The 22,958-nt window shown below is 40.7% G+C and overlaps 3 protein-coding genes across 4 annotated transcripts in view; 2 read left to right on the top strand and 1 right to left on the bottom strand.

The window, feature by feature from the left end:
* LOC127944687 (1-phosphatidylinositol 4,5-bisphosphate phosphodiesterase gamma-1) overlaps positions 1-2,733 on the top strand; it is a 35,827-nt gene extending 33,094 nt beyond the window's left edge. For both annotated transcript variants that reach the window (XM_052540854.1, XM_052540855.1), the window contains exon 33: positions 324-2,733. In XM_052540854.1, coding sequence (XP_052396814.1) covers positions 324-363 — 40 coding nt within the window. In that variant the 3' untranslated portion in view covers positions 364-2,733. The remainder of the gene's footprint in view (positions 1-323) is intronic.
* Positions 2,734-2,740: 7 nt separating this feature from the next.
* LOC127944689 (zinc fingers and homeoboxes protein 3) lies at positions 2,741-12,706 on the bottom strand. Its single transcript, XM_052540859.1, has 3 exons — positions 12,539-12,706; positions 3,586-6,946; positions 2,741-3,461 (listed from the first exon to the last, which is right to left on the bottom strand). The coding sequence occupies exons 2-3, from the start codon at positions 6,806-6,808 to the stop codon at positions 3,451-3,453; spliced, it is 3,234 nt and encodes a 1,077-aa protein (XP_052396819.1). The 5' UTR covers positions 6,809-6,946; positions 12,539-12,706; the 3' UTR covers positions 2,741-3,450.
* Positions 12,707-14,906: 2,200 nt separating this feature from the next.
* LOC127944718 (respirasome Complex Assembly Factor 1) lies at positions 14,907-18,012 on the top strand. Its single transcript, XM_052540923.1, has 4 exons — positions 14,907-15,151; positions 16,476-16,579; positions 16,655-16,784; positions 16,919-18,012. Exons 1-4 carry the CDS (start codon positions 15,044-15,046, stop codon positions 16,958-16,960), a joined length of 384 nt encoding a protein of 127 aa, XP_052396883.1. The 5' UTR covers positions 14,907-15,043; the 3' UTR covers positions 16,961-18,012.
* Positions 18,013-22,958: the final 4,946 nt, after the last annotated feature.

The raw sequence follows: 22,958 nt of genomic DNA, 5'->3' as shown, positions 1-22,958 counted from the left end.
CAGCAAATAAAAAGACATTTTTGTTATTTATGTGGTTGAATTGGATCATCGAAGGTCAGCAACAAAGACATTGGTTAGTAAAAAGGGATTGAATACATAAAGGATATTAGTGTTATTTCACACATTTAACTATTGCAGGTTTGCATCATATTCTGAGTTTGCTTTGCGCCATTTTTAATTCTGAGGAAAACTGAATCTGTTTTTGTGTGAGTGAGATGAGTAAATGCATGTTCACACTGAGTCTAGATCTACAGTAACATCATGATCAGAAGTCAGACTAGATGGTTGTGTGATGTGTGTGTGGTGTTTGTGTTCTCTGGCAGGCTTCGCAGGGCTCGTGTCAGCGCAGACAACCGTGTGTAAACGAGCGGCTGAGCGCACGACAGATGGACGGAGCAGACGCAAGGCCAGCGACAAGCTTCCTACAGAGCTGATGATGTCAGGGACTGCCGTGAAACCCGTTTCTGTGGAAGTGGTCATCGCCAGTGTTTTCGGACAGGTGTCCTCTCTCTGTGACGAGTGGCAGAGGGACTTGTGGAGCGTGAACGGAGCTGCGGCTCATGGACAGAAATGAACAATTATCTGCTTCGCTACAATCTGAACCTGCGGCGGACGGGACGGGACGGGGGTGCTCTGATATCAAGGACAGCGTTTGGGTGGATGCCAAAAAGACAGTCTTTCAAAATTGAAATTGGGGGTTGTATCATTCATCACTTTGAAACCGATTCCAGGTTAACATTTATGGAGTAATAATACTTTTTCTTTACTCTATCTCTCTGGCTTATATATAAATATATAAATGTGTGTGTGTGGTTAGAAAAACGTTGCAGCTGATCTGCTCTCAAAGAGCCTCTCACTCCAGATTTTGAATTCATTTCAGATTATTTTTATTATTTAAACCTCTGTTTTAATCTTTCATAATGTCATTTTTTTTCTATACGAGTTATGTTTTTCACATGAGGGCTTGGCCTTTTTAATTGCGTGTCTTTCATTCTTGCTCTTTCTCTTCCCGCTGTCCGAGTGGACGGACTAAAGTGTTGGACACGTCCCAGGATGTGCTTGTGTTTTTGTGACGGGCAGGTGCCAGTATGAGAGATCTCTCTGAGCTTCAGGAAGACATTCTTCAACATTTAACAACCTCTATTTTGCTTTCAAATGAAATTATGAAGTTATCAAGTGACCAGAGAGTGTTTTGTTTTGCCAGTCTGCACGGGAGGTCTTGAATTCACAAAGCGCTCCGCTGGGGGTTTTGGGCTATGAGAGATTTGTGGAAACATTGTGTATTTAGTTTACAGAACAGAACTTGGACCATCTCATTCCAGACCGTTTTATCCGTCTAAAACCATTTCTGTGATTCTATCGTTTACTGTTCCTCCACGCTTTTGAAGTCTTGTTCCTGAAAGCTCTTTTTTTTATGTATTGTCTTATCAGATAAAATAGGGAGGACATTTTATGTATGATTTAGTAGCACGTTAACCATGTGTGTTTTAAGAAAGCCAAAGGTAGACTGGTAATTGGGACCAAATAAGTCTGTCTCATTTCATTGGGTTATAGTAGAACACCCTGAGTATTTCTGAAGTAAGGGCATTTTGGTCAGTCTTTCTTGTGCCAAGCTGTCTAGTTTTGTGTTGTCAAAGTATTGCCCTAATACAGATCATACGTCATTGATTGATAAACAGGCTGAGACTGCTAAACCTCAGTATTTACAGTTGATGTACAGTAAAAACGAGGCCATATTTATTGTAGCTCTGGTAAGTTTCACAGTCCTCTTGTTTAGCCAGTAGAGGTTGAGATGTCACTGAACCGCACACATACACAAGCCATGTAGTTCTGGGAATCATTTCGTGTCTAACAGCCATATACAGAAGCCATTGTGATGCTGTCGCATTGCTTTTCAATCACTGATGCTTTACCTGCCTCTGTTTGATCATGGGATCCCAGGTGTGTTTTTACGGAGAGCTTGTTTGCCTTTTCCCCCCTTTTTTCCTTGTGGATGCTACTACGTTGGTCACCATTGTCGAGTACTTATTTGGTTCTGTGCATGACAGCTCAGAGTCTAAAAAGATGCTCCAGAATTTACTCCTCAAATTATAATGTTACGTTGTTGAATTAATCACGTTGTTGAATCGAGCTAATTAATTTGAAAATTGTAAACGAGGGGCATTTTAACACGGAGGGACGTGCAATTCAAGCAACTGGCTTGTGCCTTTGGATGCATGCGTAAATTGTCATTCCTCTTTTTTTTTCTATTCTTTCGCAACAGTTAGTGTATAGCAGTTGCATTACGCAATCTAGAAATATTACAGAAAACACAGGGACCATAATCACTTCCTGAGCTTTGAGAGGAAAAGACGCGGCCAGATGCCTTCACAGGGAATTTGTTCAAGTTCCCTTACATTTATTCCTAATTAGCCAACATTCCCTCAATGTGTTTTCAGTGTTAATCCCTGGAGCCCTTCTGTAGTCTGTAAATGAGTTTCTGCTATTCTCTTGCCTCATCATTCATGTGCCTTGGTGTATGTATACATGTATACATCAACGAAAGATTTCCCTGTTGGACATGTATGCCTTTTTCAATGCTTTCTTGCATCAGCGTTTTGTTACCAATGTTCTTATTTACAACCCAAGCCTTTTCTGTAATGTGCCTATGCTATATTGGAGGAAGTATACATTTTAATTTTGCTTTTCATATGAAACATAATCAAGCCTGAGAATAAACTACTTATTCAACAATGAGCTGTGATGTTTTTTACCAAGCCTGAAAAACCATGACCATTTTTTTTGTAATATTAAATTTATTCTGCAAATAGTATTTGTAAAAATCATACAAGCTGAAGCGTTCACACTGGTGAATCTGTTTTGACACAAATAATCATGACTTTAGGGAATATTTCCCTTTGACATTTCAGGGGAAAAAAAAACTTGCTATGGTATGGATGCTCATCTACAGCTTACAACTCAACCTCTCTGAGGTGCAATTATGTCCGTCATATTTTAAGAATTACAAAAGGGCTCAATAAGAGCTGTGCAGTTTGCGCTTCATTCCATCATAATCCCCTAAAAATGCTAATTCCTCCCCAGAAGAAAAAGAAAGGAAATTCACATATAAGAAAAACTTCAGTCAACTTCAACTTGGGTCTCTCACTTCACGAAGTTAAGGTCAGTTTTCCCCTCTATCCCATCCAAATCAAAAAAGCAGCTCGGCTGGTGAAGGGGTGCGTCCTGATTTTTGATAATCCACACCATGTCTGACAGCTAGTAAAGAAAATATTTATTTGGGGAGAGTTTCCTTTTTTTTTTTTTTTTTTGCAGAGGTGTTCTCCAGTGCTCCTGTTAAAGTTTAATCTTTGTGTTTAAAAAAAAAAAAAAAGCCTTCAATTCAAGGCCACATGTGCTGTAATCCCATGGGTTGATATCGCTTCACATTAATTCATGCATCCACTCTCCTCTTCAGTCAGATTCTGTGAAAATGAACACACAAGTATTAAACACAACTACCTCATACCGGACACAATCTAAGGGCTAATCCTATCCTTAAATAAGATACGATATAATTCATGGCTAAGATGGCAGAAAATGAATCACCTTGTTTAGTACTTGTTGATATGTCAACTCCTGTGGTTTGATCCTTAGAGATTAGGCTGCTTCCTGACTGCTCCGCCTCTTCGTGGTCTGAATGTTGGGACGCTGGAGCAGCTTCAGATGGGCTTGCAGATGATGATCCAGTCATCACACCTCCTGTGCTCTCAGAGTTGCTTTCCTCCAATAAAAGTGGCATTTTATTGGCAAACCACCGCCGGATTGATTCCTCACCTAATCCACTTGATTTGACAATCTCATCCAATTTAGTCTCATCTAGTTTACCATGCTTGTCTAGGTGGTCCTTTAGGATGCTAATGTTGGCTTTCTGGAAGTCTTCCTCATCTACCATGGTCTGGTAACTCTCAAGCCACTTGAGCTGACCGTTCTTCAGGACATAGCGGCAATCTCCAAACCAGCGTACCACCTCTGGTCGTGACAGGCCTGTTTTAGTTATAAGCTCATTGTACTGGGGACTACTGGGCCAGTGGGTGCGTGCAAAGACTTGCTTCAGCAGGTGGAGCTGTTCCGGCGTCTTCTTTCCTCGGTATGGGGAGGTCTGAGGAACAGCTGTCTGAGAGATAGATTGTGCCACCTTGGTAGCCTCATTCAGTTGACTGCCCTCAGGGTCACCTTTTCCATTAGATTCAGTAACTTTCAGCATTTTGAGATTGATTTTGATTGGGTTAACTTTCGGCTCAGTACCACTTTCATCCTTCTGTTGGTCCTCTTTGCCTTGTTGTTGTGTTTCCTCAGCTTCATGGGTCTCCTCATTGGTGCTTTTTCCCATTTTTATTACATGCTCCTCTCCCTCTCCCACTGCATCATCATCTTCCCTCTCTGCCCTCTCAGCTTCTTCTTTCTTCTTCTCTGCTGCTACCCTCCTCCGTCGCTCAGAAAACCAACCGTGGATCTCTCGGCGAGTCATCTTTGTTTCTGCTCTTAACCGGTCAACTTCTTCACTAGATGGAACTGGGTCCTGTGCAAAGCTGGCCTCCAAAGTGCGAACCTGGTGGGGCTCTCGCTCTTTGTAGCGTATAGCGGTGAAATCTGGCGACGGGGGTCGTGGAGGACGCCGTGTTGGAGTTGGTGGGGATGATGTCTGTGAGGGGCTGAGAGGTGACTGCTGGGGGGTTTTGGGCCTCTCTGGGGGTGTACTGTTTTCGGACAGGTCTACAGCAGCAAGGGTATCCAGTTGGGAAATGCCACCACTAGCCGTAACAGTCTGACCTCCGCCACTTGACCTTGAACCCTTTAGATTCCGGAAGTGGTAGCGGCGGTCACTGAACCATTTTCGCACTTCACGTACAGACAGACCAGTTAGGCTTATAAGTCGGTCTACTTCCTCTTGATTAGGAAACTGGCTAACAAGGAAGCTCTCCTTTAAGGCTGCCAGCTGTTCCTGGGACTTTTTGGTTTTGTTAAAGCTGGGGTCCAGGAAGTTGGTGGTGGAGAATATACGAGAGTTCACAGAGACAGGAGAGTCTGACTTACTTGGTACGGTGCTATCTGTTATAGTCGTAGATGCAGAGGTCGTGGCTGGAGTGGTACTGGCATTTGAAACATTGATCTTGCTGTTAAGGTTGCTTTTAGCCTCAGAATTGCCTTTACCCTCACTTTTCACAATAGTACCGTTGCTTTGAATGCAAGTGGCGTCAGTACCTGGTTTATTGACCTTAAAATTGCTGTTGCTATTTGACTTAGCAGTGCTGCTGCTACCAATACTGATTACGCTAGCCTGGCTACATAAGCTGCTAGTACTGCTAATACTGCTTGAACTGCTGCTAGCATTGCTGCTGCTACTACTGCAATTTCCACTACTGCTGCTACCAACAGTGCCTAAAACCATACTGATACCTTTATCAGCTACCAGGGCTGCGGCGGGTCTGGCTTGCATCATCGGCTTTGCAGCAGCCTGAGGTTTAGGTGTAACTGCTAATGCAACAGGGGCACTGCTGACCTGAATTCCATTAGCCATCATCGGCTGGGTGACAATCACCCCTCCTTGGCCAACCAGGCTACCTTGTAAGAAGTGCGGGATTCCAGTTGTGCCCAGAACTGTGATAGTTGGCTGAGTAGTGGTGTGCCTCTGATGTTGGCTGTTTGAGGGTGCTGCCTGTATGATTGTATTGAACATTTTTCTGCGGGCATCTTCTATTTCCTCTGGAGACCAGCTGATTCCTTGTTTCAGCCTCTGTGCTGTGAACCAGATCTTGATCTGCTCCTCGGGATACTTGGTGACTACAGTAAGGTAGCAAAGCTCAGCTTTGGTTGGATAAGGGAACTTGCTAAAGGATGTCTTTAGGAAACTGCTACTGTCCATGGATGAGTTGTAGGTAGGAATGCTGCTGAGGGGGATCATTACTTTTGGAAGATTCTTAGTACTTGATGAGGAGGATGCCGAAGAGGAGTGGGATGAGGAGACCGTGATTGGAGCAGAGTGTTGATTGAGACTTCTGTTATGCACGACGGATACAACTTGTGTAACAGCTGTCTTCAGCATGGGCAAAGCCCCAGAGCCATTAACGATCTGTATGGCCGACGGCAGGGTGACTTTGCTGGCTGCTCCATTGTGTACAATAGTGGGTACATGAGTGACAGTAACTGCAGGGGAGTCATTTTTCTCCACCACTTTGGTAATAGAGGGGAGAGGGTCATCAGTACCAGGGTGAGAAACTACAATCCTTTTGGGTTCTGATTTACCCTTCAGCATTTTCATGATTGGTGTCTTGGTGATGGAGATCTCATATTCTTTAGAGCTAGTGCTTTCACAAGGTTCCACACAAAGACTCTGCTCTACTATGATTCTATTGTCCTTCTTTTTGAGCTGAAGTGTGGTGGTTATTGTACTTGGATGGACACGGGCATTGTGCAGTGCTAAGCCCTCAAATTTTGCAGCACTTGTCCCGCAGTCCACACAATGAAAACAGGGATCAATGCGGAAATCTGGGTGCCCACTGTAGACATGATCGAGGAAAAGATTTAGGTCCTGGGTCTCAAAGTTACATGGCCTGCAAGTGTAAATGCCATCATCTTTATAGGTATCACCTGCTTCTTGCCCAGAGGACTCATCCAAACTTTGACTGCTTTTTCCACTTGCTTCCTCTGTAAGGGAAAAGCCAATGTCCTTGGCTGGAGGAAAAAGTCTGCCGCGTTCAAAGTCATCCTGCAGATGCATGGCTTTTACAGGAATCATGCACGGAACGGTGGACTTCCTCTTGCTAGCCATGGTTCTGTCTACTTAGTCTCCAGTGAGAATCCCAATTAATTATAATGGTTATCCACTCTTATAGAACTTGTTGATGGACATTATCATCAAGTCATTATAAGTGTCCCATGTCCTTAATGGTTTCAGGCATCAGATCATCTGTAAATACAAAAAAACAACAGCTTTTAAGAACTGAAAGAAATCAAGCTCAATTTAGTTATTAAACTAAAATAACAAAAAGCTCCCTACTGACCTTTCTTTAAATGTCTTACACTTACGCTACAGTAAATGAGAGAAGAGCTGCTTTTATGTCTGTCTTTGAGCAACTTTCAAAGAACCCTTTACAGCCTCTCATTCTGTTTACGGAGCTTTCTCACACCCCATCCCCTCTCTGAAAAAGTTTAACTTTTATAGTTAAGATCAATGACATGCTATCCATCAAACCCGATTGATTTTACTAAACCGAAAATGTGAGAAAACTAATTTCATTATACACTCCTGATAAAAATCTTAAAACCTGGGGAAACATTAAAAGTACTATCATTTCACACTTGTGGATCGTATCCAAGGGGCTGTTCCATAAAACACGCTAAGGAAAGTGGGGATTAAAGTCCAAAACCTTACTTGAAATAACAAATCAGTTTCATGAATTACAATTTTTAGCTCATGCAATCTCCCTAATTCGATCCAGGTACAATGAGTCGGGATAATGTGATGTGCACGCTTATTCTTAAGCAGCCTTTAATGTTGATCATGGATCAAATTGATCCAGCATGGCAAATAGCAAATATTTGTGCTGTTTAATGAATTTGAAATTTTGTGTTTTCCTCAGAGCATAACTGACAGGTATATTTTTCATCTGTAAATGTTAGAAAGTCATGCAAATATATCCTTTTGCTGTCTGGCTTATTTGGTAAACTTGTTTTATGAAACACAACCTGGGGGCTAAGTACTGCTTCAAAATTGCAAAAGAAGAAACAGGAGCAAGAGACCAAAAAAAAAAAAAAAGAGTAGGCAATTTAATGAAAACTGCATTGAAACTCAAACAGGCTGTTCATAAGTTGATCAAAAGTTTAAGACCATAGCCTTAACTAGTTAAAATCTGCGCAAATATATGGCTTTTATGTCCATGTACATTTCTTAATAGATCCTGAGAGTTATGGGACAAAAAAAAAGTCAAGTGGTATATCCAAAACAATTTCACCTGCACTGAGTCGGAGGATCAGTCGGGCTGTCCATGAAGACACAGGCCGATCCTCGACCCAAATTAAGGCCCTTCCTGATGCTGACTGCAGCCCAATAACCATGAGACGGCATCAGGGAGAGAAGGGCTTAAAGAACAAAATACCCAGCTGCCGTTTGACGACCCTGCACAACCTGAAGCACCATTTTATTTTATTTATTTTTTTTAAGAAAAGAGTACCCCAGGTCATGATGGAGCCTCCTCCACTGTGCCGAGTAGAAAACATCTCCAGTGCGATCTCCTTGTCATGCCAGAAACACTGGAAGCCATCAGCTCTCTTCCACCTTTAAATGTCCCAAACAGGCAAGTTTGTGGTGTGGGAGGAGACGTGGCCTTTCAAGACGTGTTTGTTCATTAAACTCTTCTCTTGCAGATGCTGTCTTATGGTTATTGGTCTGAAGTCAGCATTAATAAGGATATTAATTTAGGTTGAAGATCGACCTGTGTCTTCTTTGAGTTTCAACGAAGCTTTCAATAAATTGACTACTCTCTATTTTTTCTCTCTTGCTCATGTTTCTTCTTTTGGCATTTTGAAGCAGTACTTAGTTACAACCTGGATAAGATCCACCAGCGCGTAATGAGAGTACTTCTAATGTTTCTCCATCAGGAGTGTACATACATCCTTAAGTTCAACAGTGTATTCAGTAAACAACAACAACAACACACAAGACAAAAGCACTGCAGTTCATTTCGAATTCAAATGGCTACAACTGCCAAGGCCTACTAGAAATATAGGTCACCTTCACTAATCTTAGACCGCAAACATACCCAGGAACAAGGCAGCACAGTTTCTTATCTGCAGGTTAGCACTCTAAATAATAGGGAATTTGGGGATTTTATATATATTTTAGTAATATATAAGTCATATGGGAACAGTCCAGCTTTCTCCAGTTCTACCATGTCACACAGGGACAAAGGAAAGCATTGGTCTGTTAACATGGTCTAGTTAGCTCCTGCTGGTAGATGCTGTAATTACACTATATGAATCCTAAACATTATTCTCCATAAGTAGCCACAAAAAATAAACATTCTGACTACATAAAACTTTTTGCAAAACACACATTAATCTCTAGTGTCTTGATAATCTCTGGTGTCCAACTTTTGGATGGCACTTAAATATGCAAAACAGATTTTTTTTTTAGTTTTGTTTGTCTGTTGCTGTTAATGTTATAGTATCCAAACTTTAAAACTAGCAGCTATCGTGAGCTGTGCATGTCCTCGTGGTGGCATTGTCATAATATAATTTCCCTGCAGCTTCAGAGTGATTAGTCATTGCATTTACGGCTCAGGTGATTGCCACAAACGGTTCGGTTGGCCCAGAAGCAAAGACGGACGATTCTAAACAAGTATTTGTAGGCGATCATGTGCTTGTCATGAGTAAGTGGGGCTTCACCCTTGCAAACATAACACACTGCCACGATATCCTCTTTTCCCAGGAAATGGGCTTCATTGCAGCTTTGCCTTTCAGAAAAGGGAGCAAGGCCCTGCCAACGCTGCTGGGTCACATAACCAACACAAAGAGGCTGCGTGGTGGGCGGGCCTGACATCCATCACACTGGTCAGACCCTGAGGACGAGAAGATGAGAAGACCAGTGGGGGCTGGGCCGAGGTGCGAGTGTGTGTGTGTGTGTGTGTACACACATGTGTTGGATAACCGGGAAGGGGCCATTAACTGTTGCAGGAAGCAGTGAGGTGTTTCAGCAAGGAATTTTTGCCTTGATACCAATTCCCCGTCCCTACCCCCCCTCACACACACACACACACACACACACCCTCATCCAACAGTCCCAGAGCCGTTACCCCCCCCACATCTCTGGCTCGCTCCTGAGGCTCTGGAATGTTCCACCATGAGCGGTTTAGCGAGTGGTCATCCTCGGAGCCAAGCTGCTGTTTGCGTTGAGCAGCTCTTGATTTAGCTGCGAAAACCTGAATGAGCCTGTGGATCGTCTGCCAGTTTGTTAGCTTAAAAATTAGCTAACGCTTCACCTCTACAATAGGGCCATGTGTAAAAGTTTGCGAATTTGGAATTGAAAAACAGACACTGATCAACCACTACTCGACTGAGGTCTGACTGAGACAGAAAGGTCACGCTCACTTGTTTAGTAATACTGAAATACAATGTTAAAAGGTACAAATAAATGAGTGTGTACCGTATCAATAATCTGAGGCCTATACAGTCAGACAGTGGGCTCACTACGGACCAACAGAACATCTTTGTCTCTCTGGAGAACACGTAAATAAACAAGGGTACAAGAGTGCCTTAACTGAACCACGCGGATGTTTTGTAAGAACGCGACCAGCAGCCGTAAACACGATAAACATGGCTTTGTGGAGTTGGGGTTAAAATCTGTTCTCTCTCCATTACGTTTGCTTTGGCGAAAACACATGTACCCCACCGTCGCTTTCCCAGCTCTCCTTAGCCTCCCCTCCCCCCGTCCCTCACAAGTTCAGCCCAGTCTGCAGGGAGACGGGTCGTCAGCACCACTGGTGTGTTACTGTCCCCATGGCAACCCCCCCACCACACACACACACACACACAGAGAGAGTTAACACACTCATACACACAGACAGCGTTCGGCTCCTGGCTCTCCTTGGCTTGTTTTTCGGGACTCTGTGAGTGGCGAGAGCAGTCCCTGATCCTATTTCACACGGAGCTGGATAGGTGTGGTTGTTCTCACTCATTGTCAATAGCATGCTCTCCACTCGTTCCCTTGTCAAAGCCCTCGGTCTCAGTCACACACTCATGCACGTTGACTCTCTCAGGCGAAAATGTGTTCAACTTTGAATGCATTATTTTAAACGGGTAAGAAATGTATTTTTTAAACCGTGAGAATAACAAGAGCTCCTCATCAAACAGGCCAGTGGCATGGGCTATTTTATGCATGGCTTTTTTGTATGCATTGGTCAGTTGGGTTATTATTGAAAATGCAACTCCAACTTGTTAAAAGATACCTAAGAGCATTTGGGTTTTTCAATGGAGAGTGGCACAGATTCGATGTGACCAGCAACTAAGGTGTTAAGGCTCAGTTAAAAATGGAAGAGTGAGGGGAGAAAAAAAATGGCGGCACACCACACGCTCTGCTGTCCAACCTAAAATGGCTGACATCACAGTCTCCAAACCAGCGAGGCAGAGCAATGCCAGCTCGAGCTGACCAGAGCCGCTAGAACACAGCGCAGGGACCCGCAGCCCTTGTCCCGATTTCAGACGGCTTCATGCTCGTGACCAAGCCAAGGGAACGCTTCCAGGTTTTGTTAGGGGATAGATTTGCAATAATCCCACCTGGAAGCTGGGAAGAAGGAAAGTAAAACCAGTAAGACATACTTACAGAACCTCTGACTGAGTGTAAAATCACTTTTACAGAGCCACTACACTGGTTTGTGACTTTAACTGATGATATAGAGTTTTATGATATAGCATTAAAACCAAAAAAGAAAAATATTTCCACCAAAGGTCCAACAACGTAATCAAATATTAACATACAGACCTGTTTTCAAGGCAACAGCTCTGAAATCGCAGTGGTTTCGAGATGTAAAAGAGCATTGTAACATCAACCATGACCTTTAGCTGAGGAGAGGCCCCTGAAGCTGGCAGATCCGTTAGATTGAGGTTTCCTCGAATCAGACGCGGGCCCTGCACGGTCACCTCAGACAGCCTTGAGCTCCGGGACACAACCGGCTTCATGGTGAGTGTAACACCATGCTTTAGAGGTTTATCCCTTTCACACTTCACTACTACACTTTAATGATTGAAAACCATCTACCAGCTCAAAGCGGACCCTTTTATTAATGACAGATACTGATAGATGATGCTATAGCGCAGGGCGGCCACTGAAACCATACAATATAATGTAATTAAAATCAGATCTATTAAAAATGGCAGGTTTAAATAAACACTGGAAAATCTTGAAATAAATATTAATCTAAAAACTGGATATTGTGCACTATCCATTAACCGATGAATTAATCAATCTGACACATGGGGAAATTAAAAAGTTTTGTTTATCGGCCAATGCTATAATCTCAAACTGAGTGAATATGGTCCCAGTTGTTGATCTAAGGGTCCCTCACAGAAACAAGGGACTACAATGTGTCCACGCTCAACAACATTCAGAGCTGTGATTCTGAAGAAATAAGAAAAACTGTGATCACTGACTAGATGGACAGGCTGGAAATATGCATAAATAGATAATCCACCAACTGATGTGCCATATGAATGAACTTTTGAGCATGTGAGTGATCTCAGTCATTCACATACATGTTGTGCACGTCTGATCACACACGTGTGCCATTGTTCTGACCAACAACTGTTTCTGGCAATACTAATATTATGAAATATGATCGGATATTAAAAACCACACACTATAAATCCACCCCTTCTTCCTGTCGCCATTACACACACACACACACACACACACACACACTCACTGTAACGCATCAGTGAAGTCTCGCGGCTGAAATGATAGATTGTGAAGTCGATGCGTAACGAAACAAGTCAAAGCCAAACTCACCCGCGCGCTTACACGGCTCGGCTCCGGAGGACAGGGATGAGAGCAGCACAAAGCCCTTCTCTCGTGTTTATGTCCAGTCGAGTGTGTGTGAGTGTGTGTTAAACACAGACGGGGAAAGAAACTCACGCCGCGCGTCACCAGCGGCAGGGTCACGTGACCGCGTGCGTCACTGCACCCCGAGGACCTGATGATGATGATGATGATGATGATGATGATCGGCTCGTGAATATACTGATAAGTCAAATACTCAAAGTTACGACTGCAGCACTTGTTGCCATGCATGAGCAGTTATTTCTGCTCAGAGCAAACGGAAGAGACAGGGGAAAGTTTGAGTGAAGTTGAATTAGTGATGTACCCGAGCAATTGAGCTAGTGTAATTTGTGTAACTACAATGTTACTGTGGTTAAAACGTCCTGCTACAAGCTCAAGAGGTGGTCTGCATGCTGGAGAAATAACAAGAGCTTCTGAAAATGACTGATGCCTAGAATCACTATGAGTGCACCATATTTAATATAAAGAGGCTATATATTGCAATATATATATATATACTGTGCATGAACAATAACAAGTGTGCTACTGTAGAAAGCTTTTTTTCTGGATTTTATTTTTCACTGTAAAAAAACTAATAAGAAAACATTTCTACATCTAGCTGAAAATTAGTTTGTATTAAGTTAACATCATTTTTCTAACATAGTTACATAACCCTGGGAAAAAAATGCCTTTAATTCAGTTCAAATGTGTTTGTTAAGTGCATTTCACTGTATATAATATACTTTTAAAAACAAAACTAGGGATGTAAAGCAATCAAATAATGGTGATTTTAAAATAATCGTTAATAATAATAGTCTTTATGTTACCGGACAGTATTTAAATGGCAGAACGTCTGACGCACTATGCACTATAAGTGCTCTGTCGTGTAGTGTGGGAATTCTATTAGGTTATTTTGTCAACACTAATAGCCCGCCCCCATTTCTACGTTATCAAAGCTGCGACAGTCGAGTGCAACATATTATAATTTTTTTTTTTTTTCTATGTTATGTTTCATCACTGTTCTGGACTGATCTAAGTTCCTATTGTTTTTCAAAAGTTAATATGAACTGTAATTTACACATTTAGTATGTTTTTTTTTTTTTTAACCAAAACAAATCTTTATGATATATTGTTAACTATCTTATCCTTGTGGTAAAATTTTATTTTCAGAAACAAACATTTCTTAAGAAAATACCTAATCTTATAGATTGATTATGTGAAGTAGAACATTTAGTCAAATCACTAAGAATAATTATTAATAAAAATCTACTTCTTTTTTAAGACATATGATGACCTCTTATATGTAGCATGATTGAAATCTGTACTACTGTGCCATGTTTTTTTTTTTTCCCCCTTCTTTTTGTTTTGTTCCTAACTTTTTGGTTAATGTGGGAATAAGACATTATGCAAAATTTATTGTACTTGTGTAATATAAACTTTTGCTGAAATAAAAAATAAACACTTTTACAAATATTTGTACGTGCATATTTTACGATTAAAAAAAAAGTCTCCAACCTCCCACTCTTCAGTCGGTTATTTAAGTGCATCATCCGGGTATTTAAAGTGCGCTTTTTCTGCGTGGAGTCTTCAGTGTGAACGCGCTACTCACACTATACACTACACTATGATAGAGAATAGTCCACAAGTACTCGAATTGGGACGCTCCTAAATTCTCTAGGAAAGCAGAATGACAAATTCTCTACTACTAGATGTTTTGAATTTATTTATTTATTCATATTTAATTTCTATTTTTGTATCCGAGGTCAACAGCCCAACTTTGACAGCGAAATGAAGTGCTACAAATTGCATGAAATGCATAACTCCTAAAATCCTCATAATTTTGCTGACCAAGACACAACGCAAAGCCAGATATACTTTTTTGCCTTTTATAATATTTTCAACATATTATAAAATATTTAAGACACAATTTTTCAACAAGACATAGCCTGTTGTCTCACGCTATTAGGCCCACACTGACAAAAAAAAGAAGGAAAAAAGAAGAAACTCAAAACTTGGGGAAAGAAAAACAAGAAAAATGACAGCATATTGATTAAGTGTTTTATTCATTCTCGTCGCGATGTTTTGCCACCAGTTCATGTAAATACAATGATTTCTTATGCACATTTACTTTGTAATGAAGGAAACAAAATTTATGCAAATTATCTCTTCCTCTGAGCTCATTCATTTGATTTATTGAATAACGCTCTGGTAATGCAGCGATTATCGCTCGCCTCTAGAGGGCGCGCGCGCGCGTCTGAGGCTAATACTGCGCTCTCATTGGCTGACCGTGCAGACGTCGCATTCGCTCATTGGACGGGATGACAAGGTCGTGACTTCGTCGCGCATGCGCAGAGCCAGTTCCCCGAGCCGTGTCAATGTGGGACGAGAAACCGCACATCTGATCGCTTACAGAAGACTTCAGCACCCGGATCAAGTGTTCAGACCTCGGAGCGCGTGTTTGGTCGTGTGTGCATCATGACGAGCAGCTCGAAGCGGAAAGAAGAGCTTCATGTGCTGAACGGAGGACTGAAGCAGTCCACATGGAGCAAAGCCATCAGCTGCAGAGCAGTGTGGGACGAGAAGGTCTGATTTACACTCATCTCTTACTCTAGTCAGGCCATGCATGAACTACACGGATCTGTTAAAATATGTGTCATAAACAAAGTCTTCATTCAAGGGTCCAAATCTGAATATTCATCAGTGTCAACGGTCATGACCGGAACAACTGGCTATTCCAAAACTTGTTTTTAATGAACCTACATAACATGCACAACAAATAAACATTAACGTTACTTCTTTTATTTTGAAAAAATAAAGTGCATTTTGCTTTCAACATATATTAATAACAAGCAACAGGGCTTTTCTCTGTCCGAAGCCGATATTAATAAATCAGGGCAGATGATGGCCGATATATGATGAGGTTTATTTATTTTTTGGTCGATATGTTTGGCCGATTTTTCCCTCTTTATCTCATAAAAGCGAGTTTGAGTAAATGATTTTGCAGGGCATAAGATGTTAATCGTAGTAGTAACCTAATTCATAGTAATAATACATCTTTACCACAGTGCTTTTAACAATACAGATTGTGTCAAAGCTCATAACAGTATTAAAAAGGAAATTGTGTCAATGATGCAAAAGGACAATAATAAACACTCAACTTTCAGTTAAAGGCAGTTCATTGGATACAGTGATGTTATCGTCCAGCTATCAGTTTAGTTTAAACAGTATCTGTGCAATCAAGTCTACAGTATCACTAGATATTGAGTGTCCCCTTAATATACTGATATAATCCCCTCTTAATATAATCATACACGTCTCAAAGCACCTTCTCAGAACAGCTCTAAAGCATGCCTTTAGTTTGTGTTTGCGTTTGCTGACAGACCCCAGTGTCTCCCACAGACTCGCTAATGCAGATTCAGTTTCGTTTGTGAGTCATAATACACAAATATAATGTTTTTCATATGCACTGAGAAGCCTGGCATAATACTACACTTGATGAACTTATTTATGCTTATAAAGGAGCGCTCATGCTAAGAGAACCTAGGGAGTTTGGATATATCATAATTACACATTAAGAGAAATGAATGCCTCCAAGTTGAGGGAAAACATGCCACATAGAAGATGGTTTGGATAGGTATTGGTTCAGCCGATTAACCTGAATGCATTGAGGGAATCAAAATCAGTTAAATCCAGACCACCATTATTCAATGTGTTTAATAATATAATATGTCCTAGCAGATGCAGACGTGTTGAGTGATGTTCACTGTGTAGGGTTCAGGGGTCGTTGTGTAGGGTTATTACTGCATGTGCTGCTCCCTGTCTATTATCACACACATGTGTTGTCATTATGCTCGTCATTATGTCTCATGGATGTGTTTATACGTGAGTGTGTTGTGTTTTCCTGCAGGATGAGTTTTTAGATGTGGTCTACTGGCTCCGTCAGATCATCGCTGTGCTGTTGGGGGTAATATGGGGGGTGGCACCTCTGAAGGGGTTTCTGGGAATAGCCATGTGAGTATAGCCGAGACCTCCACCTGAGCTCCTCAAGTCTTCATCCTCCATGATCTGTGACTGTGTTTCCTGCAGATTCTGTATCATCAACGCAGGCGTCCTGTACGTGTACATCAGCAGTTTCCAGCAGGTGGACGAGGAGGAGTACGGAGGAACATGGGAGCTCACCAAAGAGGGCTTCATGACTTCATTCGCCCTGTTTCTGGTAAACACACTCGGGCTTTTTCCTGTTATCACACGATATCGTTCAGATGTGCTGAAACATCAGTGTTAAAAACAGCCTAATACTTTAGTGATAGCGCTGTGTGTGTGTGTGTGTGTGTGTGTGTGCGCGCGCAGGTGGTCTGGATCATCTTCTACACGGCGCTACACTACGACTGAGGACTGCAGGAGAGACAGAGACGGACTCTTATTTAATGTGATCAGGATGGAGCTACTTTCCAAGGCGTCTGTATGTGTGCTCCAGAAGAAGAGGTGCATCGTGGGTACAACACATGTTAATAACTGTCTGGAGGCCAGGAAGCTGATGTCGTCCAGCGCACTGCCATGACTCATGGGTTAAAAACTGTTGTTTCTGTTTGTCCTCTCTGCTTCTTCTTGTCTGACTGCAGCCGAATCAAGCAGGAATTGACTTAATTTAATATCCGTTCACCTAATCGTTCCAACACAGATGGTAAAGATGAAATAGGAGTGTGTAAATCCTGTACAATTCATTTGATTGAATCCATAATGTATTAAAGTATTTCTTAAGTCTTGTTGATGTAACATACTGCTCAGTATTTTATAGTGTATTGATGGAAATGCTAATGTTATGAGTAACGAGTTGCACCCGAGGCTGTAGAGAGACTATTTTCTGGCTCAAATGTTTTGTAGAATGAAATAAAACTGGGCTTTGTCTGCCCCACACTTTTGAACGGGCGCCTGCTCCGCGTCTGATGGACTCTGTGCTGGGTTTCTGTCGACCTGTAATGGTGCGGGACATCTGACGTCTCTCAGGCAGAACGGGTCAACGGTCTGTCAGTAGTGTGATGAACTGAAGAGCCACTCGCACACAAGACACTTTCAAACCAAGCAGACTTCTGTGCTTGTTATTAACTAGAATATGTTTTGTTGCAGACATAGTTAACATACTTTAAAGCTGTGGCCATAATATACAGATGTGAGAGATCAGGGCGGTCAAACTCAATTCCTGGAGGACCGGAGAGTCACACACACACACACACACACTGTGTAGTTCAGACTTGATTAGCTGGATCAGGTGTGTTTAATTAGGGTTGAATCTAGTCTCTGCAGGGCTCCAGGAACTGAGTTTGACCCCAGGGTAGATTATTCAAACTAGTTAACAGAGTTAAAAACATTCATTTATTTCAGGATAATGTATTTGTCTCATCTTTTTTTATTTGTCATTCTCTTATTAAACTTTTATATCTTTGGATTGATTACCCAGCATCATTTCTCAAGAGTATGATACAGCTTTCATTCTTCAGGTCAATCATATATTCATGAAAGAAGAAGAACAAAAATCAGTTTGAATAAGGAGAGCAATAACTTTTCATAATATCCTTTCGTATGATAAAGTTGCCACAGTTATTGCATGCTTTTGTGCTGCACTTTTTTTGTGCCATTCAGTTGTATTAGTTTATTAAAATTTGAAAGATAATAACACTATTGTTTGATTGTTTGACTATGATGTTTTGGTAGTGTTTGTGATGTAATGATTTAGTTTTACTGTGACATTATGGTATAACTTTGATCTCTAAATCTTTATTATGTCCAAACAACTTTAAAAGCAATGTAGTTTAAATCTACCTCCAAGATTACTTCTGTAACAGTATAACCAGACGTCTTCAAGACAACACACATGTTATACAGTATGTAGTCCTTCAGGCGTGTAGATTTATCTGCTGCAAACTCTGATGCTGTCATGAGCTGAGCAGGTTTAACACTCCTGCATGACTTTAAACAACACAGATCTCGAGCAGTGTCACAGAAGTCTTCGTGTTGATGCATCATAAGAGTGAATGTGCAGCACTGTTGGAGATGCTTACAGATGTTTAGGACTTGATACTCAAATATAGAAATAACAGCAAAGATGTGTGAGATTGACCAGAAGGTGTCAGTGTTGGTCAGAGCAGTACATTCATGATTATGAGCATCTGTACATCTGAAGTGTGCAGACAGACCGGCTCTGAGAGACACTTTCAGGACTTTAAAATGAGTCGGTTATGCTCACCAAGGCTGCACTTATGTATATTATTATTATTATTATTATTATTATTATTATTATTATTATTATTATTATTTTAGATAAAAACAGTAATATTGCTACCTATCATTACATTTAAAAAACAACTCTTCTAATTGAATATATTCAACATATTAATAATGCAATATATTAATGTGATCAAAGCTGAATTTATCATATACATTTATTTCTAGATTCTTCTGATAAATAGAAGAACAGGTTAATGGAGATTTGTAATGCATCCTTGGTGAATGAAATATTAATTTCTATATAATAATAATAATAATGACTGACCCCGGACTGAGTGGTGCTGCATGCTCACGTGTTACAGCTGCAGCGTTAGTTTTATGTAGTTATTAATGGTTATTTGTTGGAAGGTTTGTTTGAAATGTAGTCATTCAAGCTGCTCTTATCTCTGATGTGACTTAATGAATAAAAACATGCGTTTGATTTTGTGACTTTGAACATCATTTTCATGTCCTCTAGATAAAACTATCTACCTCAGAGCCAAAGAAAGTCTTGCACAAATACCCTTGATTTCAGTGTATACTTCAGTGTAATCACATTTTGCTTTCAAACAGAAAACAGTTTTAAATAATGTTTGTCCTATGGCCTTTACCACTTTACCTCACTGGTAAAGGTTTAACGTTCCTGAACTGCACATGAGAGACATTTAAATGAGATTGTTATTTATTAATGTAACTGTGTGTGTGTGTGTGTGTGTGTGCGTGTGTGTGTGTGTGTGTGTGTGTGTGTGTGTGTGTGTGGATGAGAGGAGCTGGAGTTGAATGCATTCCTCCACGTGGAGAGCAGGCTGTAAACAGTGGGTGACAAATCGAGAGTGTCTGGCTGTAGTTTATTGCTCTGATCAGGTCAAATGTAAAATATTGGAGGTCTGGGCGAAGAGACAGATCCGTCTGCTGCAGATAAATGGACTGATCATTTCTTATTGAGAAACAATTCCTAAAAGATGGTTTACAGCGTGACTGAGGGAAGCAGGCGCTCCCACCCTGACCCTTCCCTCACCGCTGAACTAAACAGATAGAGAGAGGGCTCCACCGCAGGGACACTGCATTTGTTACGGAGCAGGCGCTTCTGATGAAGTGTAGGCACTAGACAGAGGCTTCTTCTGCACTATTTATTTATTTTCTCTCTCAGGTGAAGTACAAGGCTGGCCTTCAGGCTTCTAAACTCCAAATGGATAGAGGGAGGCAATTGAATTTTACACCCCCCTGGTTATGATTAATGCCCGTATGTGATGGCTGTAGTGGCGGGAAAGCGTCGCAAGGTGGCGCTGGTAATCCACAAGCGTCTGTGCTGTGCACGAGGAGGACAAACAACCCTTTCACTGTTCAGGGGGCTTCCTCTCAGCTGAAGTACACTGCCACTACACACAATGTGTCTCAAGGACCTCCACCAGTGTCATAAGAGTCATCAGGGTTGTTATAGTTAACTAAAACTGAAAAAATAAAACCCCACAATACAATGCATGATTCAAAATATGAGGAAAACATTTGTGACAAATCAATTTTACAAAATTTCTTCATATTAACAACCCTATTTTTGAGTATAAAAAACACATTTAAAATATCATTTTCATTTTGTGTAATGTGTATAAACTAATGTGTATAAAATGTGTAAGTACAATAGTTATTTTGATTTGGTGTTTAGCATTTAGCGGTCTATTATTGTAGTAAATAAAAATGTCTATATATACATATTTATCTATATAAAAATGTATTGCTTGGAGGTTTGCTGAAGCCTCTGGTTGAGAAGCACTGATCTAGAATATCACTGTTGTGGAGTGACATCAATATAAGTGAATTACACAAATAGCCAAAATACTCACCATCAAATTAAATCTCTTTTCTAAATGCATATTATTACTCTTATTGTGTATTAATTATCCTTCATCCATGCATTTTTATTTTTTAATGTCATAACTCTTCTCCCTGGTGACGTATGCTGGACTTTCACCTGCCTCTGTTTTTGAGCACCATGCTCACATTTCAGAATTCAGTCCACAACCAAAAGACAGAACAAAAATCTGGCCACACATTGGTTTCTTTTACACACACACAGACTAAAACAGAGCAAACAGTTGATGGTAAGCTGGTTTTCTGCTCTCAGCTTTGGTCAGTCTGGTGCAGTGCTAGTTTGAAAGCTAACTCCACTTTGTTCTGCAGTCGGTGTAAATGGAAAGTCTGCCCCACCGCCAGCGTGTTATTGCTCTATTGCTCAAACCTGGCGAGTGGGCAGTAAATGTCACTTTATCACTTAACCCATTATATAAGGGTTGAAAGGTCTAATAAAACCCACGCGAGGTGCTGTTATTGGACTACATAATGTGTGTTTATGGCTCTGCTGCAGGTAATCAGAGATATTCACTCGCGAACCGCTGGAGAAGCGATGAAATTCTTCTCCTGATGAGCATTAAAAGAGGTTTATTCATTTGGCAAATGCATTTTCTTTAAAACTGATCGGGTTCAGTTTTGTTCCTCTTACATGATGCACAAATTGATCAGTGGCACTCTGACTCGGGGAACGCACGGCATGCATCAAGTGTGATTAGGTCTGTTTATTTGCAGCTTTACCCAGAATGCCTCAGCATCATGTAAAGAACTTTATGGAGGCTCTTTGGTAATGAAAGGATCAATATGTATTACTGTGCTCAAGACAGGAGACAGCGGCGGCTTTAATTTAGCATTAATAATGCAGGATCAGACTGAGTTGAGTGTGTGTTTGTGTGAGTGTTTATCCGCTGTGATTTGAGCTATGAGATATCCAGAAACGCAGCATAACAGATCATAGATATCAGACATTGCACACTTTTATTTCTTTTATTAAAGTCTATGTTTCACCAGATGGGGAAACATGCTTCAATGCAGAATGAGAGCTCTAGTCTTAAACCAATACTAATGAACAGTGTTGGGGAAGCACATTACAAGTTAAGCAAGTTATGTAATTTGATGACTAGTAATGCATACTATTTATTTTACAAGAAGAGTTACTTTTCCAGAAAGTAAACCTGCAATAATGTAAAATAACACAAATATCCTTTATGCATTTAATCCCTTTTTATTAACCAATAACTTTCCTGGTGACCCTCGATGATCCAGTCCAACCACACACAAATAAGCATGAACTAACAAGCAAGCCCAGCCCAAATAAGAATAAGTAACATAAAAATTATGTAACTCATAATCATAATCAGTTACTTTTTTAGGGAGTAATGCATTATGCATCATGATATTTTAACGCATAACTTTCCCCAACACTGCTAATGAATATATTAAATAATAGTGAATGTTAATTTTTATGTAATTAATTATATTATTAAATATAATTGAAGAAGTCATAGTTCTAGTCATACTCTAATAAAAGCCTTAGGTTTAATTCAAATGTAATTGATCAGATGTGTTAAAGAGCCAGTAAGATGAAAATTCTAAGCTTCCTATCACTGTTTATAAGTCCTGTACATTAGGTTTAAATCCATCCAAGGTTAAAAAACATTGTCATTTTGTCAAAATATCATTTTAAAATTACCTCAATTCTCAGAGATCCCCAAACGGTTCGCGCGAAGCTGTTCAAAAGATTCAGTTTCCTTAAACCCCACCTTTAGGTAGCATAATGTGTTCTGATTGGTCAACTAACATAAGCAGTTTTGATTGGTTGTTCCGCACACAACTTCATGGTAAACAATGCGTTAGCATCTTTTTGGGGTGATTTATGTCTTATTCCTCTCACCGCAAAGCAAACAGTAAAATAAAAAAAACTTGAACAGTCTCGCTGCTTTTTCTTCTGTGTGTGTGTATTCAAGCCGCGCGCTTCAGTTTGAATCTGAATAGCGTTCAGTGCGGGGGCGTGGTCACATTAGATATAATGAAGGGAGACGTGAAAAGTGACATCGCGTTGTTTTCATATGGATTACTTTATCACAGAATATCTGTTTTCGGCAGCACTTGTTTAGTTTTAAAGTAGACATGTCAAGCTTTCTATAGATATCTCTCTCATGTCTCTTCGTTGAGTATTCACGGAGTTACACTTCATTTTAATCACGTGTTTGTACATGATGATCAGCACAAACAAAGGCTGCAGACAGCACACATACTGATAAGACGCTCGGGAGAAAAC

This window comes from Carassius gibelio, chromosome A23 (genome assembly GCF_023724105.1).
Source record: "Carassius gibelio isolate Cgi1373 ecotype wild population from Czech Republic chromosome A23, carGib1.2-hapl.c, whole genome shotgun sequence".
NCBI classification, from domain to species: Eukaryota; Metazoa; Chordata; class Actinopteri; order Cypriniformes; family Cyprinidae; genus Carassius; species Carassius gibelio.
Note: the sequence above shows the minus strand (reverse complement) of the source record. Positions and strands in the feature narration are given on the sequence as shown.

Bases quoted from the DNA above. Each gene is read 5' to 3' on its own strand.
- LOC127944689 (XM_052540859.1), bottom strand. From the start codon at position 6,808: ATGGCTAGCAAGAGGAAGTCCACCGTTCCGTGCATGATTCCTGTAAAA.
- LOC127944718 (XM_052540923.1), top strand. From the start codon at position 15,044: ATGACGAGCAGCTCGAAGCGGAAAGAAGAGCTTCATGTGCTGAACGGA. The intron at 15,152-16,475 runs GTCTGATTTACA...GTTTTCCTGCAG, and splicing joins GAGCAGTGTGGGACGAGAAG to GATGAGTTTTTAGATGTGGT. The intron at 16,580-16,654 runs GTGAGTATAGCC...TGTTTCCTGCAG, and splicing joins GGGTTTCTGGGAATAGCCAT to ATTCTGTATCATCAACGCAG.